Below are 9894 nucleotides of genomic sequence, written 5' to 3' on the forward strand. Positions count from 1 at the left end.
GGAAATTCAGATGCTCAGAGATACGGGAGCCGCGTACTCGTTTTTGGTCGAAAGTGCGTTACCTTTGTCGGATCAGTCATTCTGTGGGTCGAGTATTTTAGTGCAAGGAATTGAAATGGGGTTCGTAAAGGCACCCTTACACCAAATACACTTGCAATGTGAGCTAGTTACTGGGTTTGTGTCGGTCGCTGTTCGCCTCTTCTCTTCCTATTAAGGGAGTTTCGTTCATTCTGGCAATGATTTAGCGGGTGGTAAAGTAATGCCAGCTTTAGAGGTTGTTGATCATCCTTGTAGTGTTTCTGGCCCGGATGAGTTGTATAAGAGTTACCCTGATGTCTTCCCCGCATGCGTTTTGACGCGCCCAGTCACGTGAAGATGATCGATTCTGTTGACTTGTCAGAATCATTTTTAGCTCCTATGCTTGCTGAAAATGTGGAAAAGTAGAGAATGTTACTTTTGGCAAACGACAAGCAGAGACAATAAGTTTGAAATTAGACTGTGATTTTCTAAATGTACCTGTGTCTCGGTCACAAATTATCGCTGCGCAGAAAAAGGACGGATCTTTGGCGAAATGTTTCCAATCTGCTGTCTCTCCAAAGGATAGCAAGAAAAGGTTGCTTATTTTGTGGAGGACGGCTTGTTAATGCTTATAAATGGTACTCCAATACTGAAACTGACGCTGACTGGAATATCGTGTATCAGATTGTTATTCCTTCTGCTTATCGTCAGCATGTCTTGTGTTTAGCGCACGATCATGTGTTGTCAGGGCACCTTGGTATCACGAAACATATGATAGACTTCTTAGACATTTTTTTGGCCAGGATTAAAGAAGGATGTCGTGGAATTTTGCCGAACTTGCCACACTTGTCAGAGCGTGGGAAACCGAATCAGGTCGTTCCTCCGGCCCGCTTTCTCCTATTCCAGTTCTCGGAGAACCCTTTGAACATGTTATTATTGACTGTGTCGCCCCGCTCCTAAAACAAAGTCAGGGAATCAGTTTCTGTTAACAATCATGTGCACTGCTACAAGATTCCCAGAGGCAATTCCACTTCGCAAAATTACTGCTCCTGTGATTATCAAAGCCTTGATAAAGTTTTTTGCTACATTTGGTTTACCGAAAATTGTACAGACTGATCAAGGAACCAATTTTATGTCTAAGATATTTAATCAGGTTTTAAAATCACTTTCCATCACCCATCGAATATCAAGTGCGTATCATCCGGAGAGTCAAGGCGCACTTGAACGGTTTCACCAAACTCTGAAGTCCATGTTAAAAAAGTACTGTGCAGACACGAATAGGGATTGGGATGAAGGTGTCCCATTGGTATTGTTTGCAGTCCGTGAAACGGTGCAGGAGTCACTCTGGTTCAGTCCTGCTGAGCTTGTTTTCGGTCATACGGTTCGAGGACCACTCAAACTGTTAAAAGAAAACATAATGGAAATTGAGAAAAGCCCTAAGACTAATGTGCTCAATTATGATAGTCGGTTTAGAGAACGGTTACATAAAGCTTGCTATGATTTGGCAAAAGAGTCGCTTACAGCTGCGCAGAACGTGATGAAGCGACGGTATGACTCTAAGGCTGTCCCGCGTTCTTTTCAAGCTGGTGACTGAGTTCTTGTGTTGTTGCCCATCCCAGGGTCTGCCTTGTCTGCCCGCTTTTCTGGTCCTTACGTTGTGCAAGAGAAATTGAGTGAGACAGACTATGTAATTCGTACTCCTGAAAGGAAACGCCAGTCGAGAGTGTGTCACATAAACATGTTGAAGGCGTATCATCATAGAGAGTCTCCACAAGTGAAAGCTGATGAGGTGGCAGCTACACCTGTTGTTTCTTCAGTCGCTGTAGTTGGCGAGGTTACATCTCCTGCTCTGGTATCTGCTGCTGATGAGGATGGCCTTGTGTTGCGAAATGCTCCTCAACAGTGCGCCCGGCTAAGCAATTCAGAAATGCTGGGGAAGTTGCCTTCAATTCTCTCTCACTTGTCTGAGTTACAGCAACGTGACATTATACAGTTAATTCACAAATTTCCCACTCTATTTAATGACACCCCTACGCAGACCTCAGTGTTACAACATGATATAAATGTCAATAATTCTCCCCCTATCAAACAACACGCTTACCGCATTAACCCGGTAAAGCGAGCTGTTATGAGGAAGGAAGTCAAATACCTTGTTGAAAATGACCTAGCTACTCACAGTTGTAGTCCGTGGAGTTCTCCGTGTGTTCTTGTGCCTAAACCAGACGGAACGTTTCGTTTTTGCACGGATTATCGTAAGGTTAATGCTGTTACGGTACCTGATTGCTTTCCTCTTCCCCGTATGGAAGATTGCGTGGACAACCTTGGGGCTGCCCGTTTTGTCACTAAATTAGACTTGCTGAAAGGTTACTGGCAGGTGCCATTGACTCCACGAGCTTCAGAGATTTCTGCCTTTGTAACACCAGATCACTTCATGCAATATAAAGTTATGGCCTTCGGGTTGCGCAATGCACCAGCTACATTTCAAAGGTTGGTGAATACAGTTTTGTCAGGTGTCTCAAATTGTAATGCCTACCTAGACGATTTGGTAGTGTACTCGTCTGAATGGTCAGAACACATTTCGTTGTTAACCACTGTCTTTACACGACTTGCCAAAGCTACACTCACCCTAAATTTAGCCAAATGCGAATTTGGTCAAGCAACAGTTACCTACCTCGGTAAAGAAGTTGGTCAAGGTCAGGTTCGCCCCGTTGCTGCCAAAGTTTCCGCCATAGCCGAGTTTCCTGTTCCTACCACCAGACGCGAGTTACGCCGATTTTTAGGCATGGCTGGATACTATCGCAGTTTTTGTCGGAATTTTTCCAGTGTGGCCTGTTCCTCACAAATTTACTTAGTCCAACCAATCAATTCGTTTGGTCATCTGAGTGCCAGCAGGCATTTGAGAATATCAAAGCGTTGTTATGCTGTACCCCTGTTCTCGCTGCTCCAGACGCCTCGCTCCCCTTTTAAACTGGAAGTCGATGCGAGTGCCGTAGAGGTGCCGGTGCCGTACTTCTCCAAGAAGACCAAAGTGGCGTTGAACATCCTGTATGTTATTTTTCTCGGAAATTTAATAAACACCAGCTCAACTATTCCACCATCGAAAAAGAAGCTCTTGCGTTACTGTTAGCACTACAATTTTTCGAAGTTTACATCGGATCCAGTTCTGTTCCTGTTACTGTCTACACAGATCACAATCCTTTAGTTTTCCTGTCCCGCATGTACAATCAGAATCAGCGTCTTATGCGCTGGGCTTTGATCATACAAAATTATAATCTTGAAATTTGCCACAAGAAAGGAGTAGACAATGTAGTGGCAGATGCTCTTTCTAGATGTGTTTAGTTGTTTTGGATGGTGTTGTGATTGTTAACAAACAATATTGTTATATGTTTGTTCTTATGGGTGGGGTGTTACGTGTTCGAGTTTTGTCGTGTGTTTTTCTTCCCTCTCTGTTCTCCGCCCTTTACACTCTCAGTCACCGGTCATTGGTTCCCGTCACCCATCAATCATCATCAGCGCTGACGCCACCCATTCCGCAGTCTCCAATCATTCCAAACCACCTCAAATAAAAAGAGCCCGCCAGACCACCCACAAGCCCCATTTTGTTTTGCCGCTTGCTCGCTACTTTTTCGGAATACTGATTGTCATTGTATATTGCATTGTTTGATGTTCGTTACTGTGTATTGTTCTCCCGCTCCCTTTTCCACTCATATTGTTAGTTGTCATTCGTTGTGTGTTGTGAGGCCGGGAGAAGTGGACAGGTAAGAACGCCACGTGACTTACATTGCAACACGTAGGAATCTACTTTGTATAGTACATTACATTAGGTTAGGGCGCGTACCACCATGTACGTACTTTTGTTTTGATCAGAGCGTAGTTAAGTTAGGGAAGTCCACGGACGCTGAAGACATTTTTATTTTCAAATAATTCGTGTTGGTAGATAGTCTAGGGGAAGTTAAATAGCTGGAGACGGTTTTGAGTTATTTTCTTTACTTTAGCACCGCCTCGTCTCTTCTTCCCGCTCCTCTGCCTTGTGGTTTTTTTGTTTCTGTAAATAATGTAATTATTGTACGTGTATATATACCATTTTCTTTTTCTGTTCTATCACCATTGCATCGCGTGTATTTAATCATCACCTAGACAAATAAAAATTATTATCTTGTACATTAGTTTGCACGGTTGTCTTTGTCCTACACACTATACGCACGTTTTTAATGTCTATCTTTTAAATGTTATACCCCTGTACCCCTAGACCTACGTGGGGTCGTAACACCAGGTCAGGAAGGAGACAAACTGTTTTCTTTCATCTTTTTAATTGTAACTACGCAGCCGTCAGCTACAGTTGCACATCAGTTAGTGAGCTATAGATCCCTGAGGAAAATTACACTCTTTCTCTATTATAGGAGAAGAAGACTTATAGAAACTTGTTAAATCATCTAAACCAGCAACATATATGTTAGACTCTATTCCATCTAAACTATTAAAAGATTTGCTTCCAGAAGTCATAGATCCTATTTTGAACATTATTAATTCATCATTGTCATTAGGATATGTTCCCAAAACCTTCAAACTGGCAGTAGTTAAGCCTCTTATTAAGAAACCACATCTTGACCCCAAAGACTTAGGAAATTACAGACCAATCTCTAATCTCCTTTTCTGTCAAAGATACTAGAAAAGGTAGTATCCTCACAACTGTATTCCTTTTTAGAAAAAATGGTATCTGCGAGGATTTCCAATCAGGTTTTAGACCGTACCATAGTACTGAGACTGCTCTCATTAGAGTTACTAATGACCTGCTTCTATCATCGGATCGTGGTTTTATCTCGTTATTAGTGCTATTAGATCTTAGCGCAGCATTCAATACTATTGATCACAACATTCTCTTGGATAGACTAGAAAACTATGTTGGCATTAGAGGAAGCGCCTTAGCATGGTTTAAATCATCAGTTTGTAGCAGTAAATGAGGAAGTATATCGCTCACAAGTGAAATATGGAGTTCCTCAAGGCTCAGTGCTAGGACCGTTACTTTTTCAACCTATACATGTTACCTCTGGGAGATATATTATCAGGAGACATAGTGTTAGCGTTCACTGCTATGCTGATGATACTCAGCTCTAGATTTCAGTGCAGCCTGGTGATACACACCAAATTGAGAATCTAACAGAATGCATAGTCGATATAAAAAACTGGATGATGAGTAACTTCTTAATGCTAAATTCTGAAAAAAACGGAGGTGCTAATAATTGGACCTAAAAACGCCACATATAATAATCTAGAACACTGTCTAACACTTGATGGCTGCTCTGTTAATTGTTCTTCATCAGTTAGGAACCTAGGTGTGCCGTTTGACAGCAATCTTTCCTTCGACAACCATGTTTCCAGCATCTGTAAGACTGTGTTTTTCCATATTAAAAATACATCCAAATTACGACCTATGCTTTCAACCTCTAATGCAGAAATGTTAATTCATGCGTTTATGACGTCAAGGTTAGATTATTGTAATGTTTTATTGGGTGGTTGTTCTGCACACTTGATAAACTTCAGCTGGTCCAAAAACGCAGCAGCTAGAGTCGTTACTAGAACTAGGAAGTATGATCATATTAGCCCGGTTCTGTCAACACTGCACTGGCTCCCTATCAAACATCAGATAGATTTTAAAATCTTATTAATTACCTATAAAGCCCTGAATGGTTTAGCTCTCAATACTTGAGCGAGCTCTTATCACATTATAGTCCTGCACGTCCATTGCGTTCTCAAAACTCTGGCCATTTTATAATACCTAGAATATCAAAATCTCTGGAACAATCTCCTAACTCTGTTCGGGAAGCAGACACACTCTGCCAGTTTAAATCTAGATTAAAGACACATCTTTTTTAACCTAGCCTACACATAGCACACCAACACACTTTTTATTATTCAAATCTGTTAAAGGATTTTTAGGCTGCATTATTTAAATCCGCTGGAACCGGGAACACTACTCCTAAAACACAATGTACTTGTGACATCATAAAAAGAATGGCATCTACGCTAATATTAGTCCTGTTTCTTTCTTAATCTGTTTCACAGTTTGTATCCAGACTAGATGGTGGATCAGCACCCAGAGATTATGTTCATCAGAGACCAGAACACCTAGATGAGCTCTGTGGACCGATCACCAGATCCTGATGCACACACACACACACACACACACACACACACACACACACACACACACACACACACACACACACACACACACACACACACACACACACACACACACACTCTCACTCACTCACTGGTTTTTGTGGTTTAGCAAGACATTGAAGGCCAAACCAGTTGGATGGTGGTTTAAGGGGACACCTCCTTCCCAATGTCCTACAGAGATGATAAAACTATCAAAAATTTTGTTTTACTCTGCAGAACACAAATATCACTTTGGATTTTCTTTACAACCAATAAAATGGATAATATGACAATCTGATATTTTGGTGGTACACAAGGACTGCCACGCCCCCCCTAAAATGTTCCCGCCCCTTTCATAATTGTGATTTACAGGATCTGACTGATTTATGAGGACACTCACTTTACAATACACCAAACATGTCAGTTCTCTGGATTACAGGGACCAGGGTGTTTTACTGGTACATGACCTTACACAACACACACACGGGTCACTATGCTGCATTACCAAGACTGAGGTGGTTAAAGAGTACCGGATCTTAAACACAATACACAACACAACATACAACATTAGAGGGACCAATGCGTTTTAGAAGAACTTTAATAACTTCAACAAATAAACAAAAACCTTAGGCACAATCCTGCCCCTTTAAAAAACAGTCAAAAAATGTAGTTGTCTCTCTATAAACCAAGGACGCCACAAAAAATAAATAAATAAATAAAATAAACAATATTAAAAGAAACCACCAACTTAAAAGAGAAATAATAATACTTTGAAAGACATGCCACATTGTTGTATGTACCTCACTGAATGAGATTAACTCTCCAAGGATGGACTGATTTATCTTCAAGGTCATACAAACATCAACGAGAGACAGAGAAACTGACAGAATTGTCATTTTTGACAAACAATTAAACTTAAACATTTCTACAGTGAGATTATGAACTGCTGCCATTGCACTTTTGCAGTAAGGAAAAAAACAAAAACGGCATATAGAACGGCATCAAAAGAGACACAGGATGTACTGTTAGGTTACTTACTTTGCATTTTCCTTTTTAGGCTAATTCCTCGATTTCTAACAAAATCCCGTATGTTCTGAGCACTACGCCTTGCCAAAACAGGATCTTCAGCAGTCTTACACTGCTGGCATTCAGTTCATGTGGCCACTTTACCTTTATTTACACGGGACTTCAAATGTTTCATTACAGCTGTAATTTCAACATTTGACCATGCCACTTTTTGCCCTCTTCGTGGTTTTTCAGTTTCTGGCTGCTTTCATTTTCTGTACAGAAGAACACATATATTTAATTAGACATTTGTAACATTGATTGAGACATAAATGGGTTCATGAAATACTGATTTAAAACATGCATAGAAATTATATGTACGTTTCATAATCTTGCTGATATTTTATCCGTTATATACAAAATAATTTTACAATATTTTAAGATTTCAATATTTCAAATCAGTATTTCATTATTTAAGTGTCATCCAGGATAATGTTCATGACTTTTCATGCATTGCATTACATGCACGCTCATTCCAGTATATCAGGTTGTGTATGTTAACACTCGTGTTATGAGGACCATCACAAAAGAACATGGTCTTGATGTCACATTTTATCTATGTTCTTACGATGGTCCTCATAATACACGTGTAAACATGGTCTTGGTGTCACATTTTGTGTATTTTTACACCTGTATTAAGAGGACCCAGTTTTATTAGGACATCACAAAAACATGGTCTTGAAGTTACATTTTATCTATGTTCTTACGATGGTCCTCATAATACAGGTGTAAACACAACCTGACATACTGGAATGAACATGCTTGTAATGTAATGGTTAAGAAGTCACTAACATTAACTTGGGTAACAACTAGGGCTGCACAATAAATCACATGGGATTGTGATGTGCATCTCGTCAGCTTTGATTATGAATGTGATATTGTGTAGCTTGTCAGCGATCTATGGCTCTGTGTATTAAAATGGCACTATATCTGAAAGCACATGAAGAAGATTAACAACCAATCACAGAACCAGCTTTACTGACAAAATGCATATTACCATTGCATCTGACTAATCATTCAGCCCTAGTAATAAATGACATTTAATCTTTACTATAATACAATAAATCAGAATTGACAGTCTAGAGGTTTCAGTACCGTTCATCGCCATGGCCAGTCAGAAGCAGTTATCTCTTCACCAGGACAGATGCTCTTTGAGTGAGGTTTTCCATCCGCAGAGATAGTTCTCATCCTGCTGTTTGGGTTCATATGGTCATCGTTTACCATCATCCCGGCTGCGTCAATGCTAAACAAATGACAGACAACATCAGTACTGAAAACGTCATCATATGCTTTGTAATCAGCAATCATTTAACAGTCATCACTAAGCTTTGAAAACACATAACTGATCATTTTAGCAAAATATGCACTTAGACCACAGACATGTCCACTACCATTTTTTTAAATTATATAATTTAATTATCAATAAACATGTACATCAACCACTTTTACATACCAGAGAAGCTTTCCATTATAGCGAAACTCAAAGATATAAACTTTAAGTGCATCATGATATATCCTTTGCCTCCGTTCACATTCTTCTTTATCTATGAGGTCCCCTCTATATTCCAGCAGGAAATCTCCTTTCTCAAAGTCAGCACAGCTGAACACACCTCTCCCTAAACAACAACAGCAGTGAGAACAACATATAATGAACCTGAGACAACTTTATTACACTAGGCATAGTCACTAGGTCACTAGAGTTCACACAGTCATCCCTTACTAGCCATCAAATGGTTAGTAATATCTTTTTTGTGCCCACCACATGGTAGAAACTTACACAAATTTGAGAAAAAAAATTGAGGGTGACTAGATGACAAAATCTTCACTTTTGTGTGAACTATACCTTTAACTTGGTTCAATCAAAACATTTAACTTGCCTTTAAAATCATTGATGAATCTTCCTTCAAGACCAGATTTGTCTTTCTGTAGTAGTGAAAACTGTATGGCCTCATCAACTGGCTTCAGTTTTCTCCTTCTCCTTTTCACTTCAGCCATCATTTGATGTGTCTGCTTTAATAAAAATAAAGATTTGACAATCTATTCCATAAAGCACTAAACAAATAAAGATAATTTTACTAACTATAGCAATATTAAACACAACAGGCATGTCAGGATACTGTACTCAGTGGAAGCCCCTCCCTTCACAGACTGTAGTCATGACAACACATTATTATGATGGCCAGTCTATGTTCTATTACAGTTACAGTAAAAATGAAAAGCAGTTAAAATTATAATAATTTTTTAATTCTTGCCAGACGCTACAGTTAATAGACGGACAGTTAGTGTAAATTCGTTAGCGCTGTTAGCATCATGCGCTAGCTGCTTTCTAACCAACGAGCCGCTTCTTAAAACAAGCCGCAAAGATCCCACAAAACACTCACAAACTGAGCTACAAACTCTCAGAGAAACGGTTTAACAGCAGCATAACTTACCTTTCATATAATGGTCGTCTCAAACAGGTTCACATCACAGGTGTCTTCTCTAGGTGCAGAGATTCCGTCAGGATCAAACAGGAAGTTACAAAACGTCACGCCGCTCTGATTGAAGCACGTGTGAACGGGTTGTATTGATATTACTATTATTGCTATTAATAACAATAATATGTATTTACATAACCATATATAAGCCTTGGTGTTAAATTTACAGTTA

The 9894-nt window shown here is 39.7% G+C and overlaps 1 protein-coding gene across 1 annotated transcript; it reads right to left on the reverse strand.

Annotated features, from left to right (window-relative positions):
* Window positions 1-6345: 6345 nt before the first annotated feature.
* LOC122334665 (histone-lysine N-methyltransferase set-1-like) lies at window positions 6346-9335 on the reverse strand. The gene is made up of 6 exons (XM_043232676.1): window positions 9123-9335; window positions 8699-8861; window positions 8382-8488; window positions 7407-7460; window positions 6711-6715; window positions 6346-6372 (listed from the first exon to the last, which is right to left on the reverse strand). The coding sequence occupies exons 1-6, from the start codon at window positions 9241-9243 to the stop codon at window positions 6346-6348; spliced, it is 477 nt and encodes a 158-aa protein (XP_043088611.1). The 5' UTR covers window positions 9244-9335.
* Window positions 9336-9894: the final 559 nt, after the last annotated feature.

Source organism: Puntigrus tetrazona, unplaced genomic scaffold (genome assembly GCF_018831695.1).
Source record: "Puntigrus tetrazona isolate hp1 unplaced genomic scaffold, ASM1883169v1 S000000609, whole genome shotgun sequence".
Classification (NCBI taxonomy): Eukaryota; Metazoa; Chordata; class Actinopteri; order Cypriniformes; family Cyprinidae; genus Puntigrus; species Puntigrus tetrazona.

Bases quoted from the DNA above. Each gene is read 5' to 3' on its own strand.
- LOC122334665 (XM_043232676.1), bottom strand. From the start codon at position 9,243: ATGATGGCTGAAGTGAAAAGGAGAAGGAGAAAACTGAAGCCAGTTGAT. The intron at 8,489-8,698 runs GTATGTAAAAGT...TCATTTGTTTAG, and splicing joins TATAATGGAAAGCTTCTCTG to CATTGACGCAGCCGGGATGA. The intron at 7,461-8,381 runs GTGAAGAGATAA...TCTTCTGTACAG, and splicing joins CTCAAAGAGCATCTGTCCTG to AAAATGAAAGCAGCCAGAAA.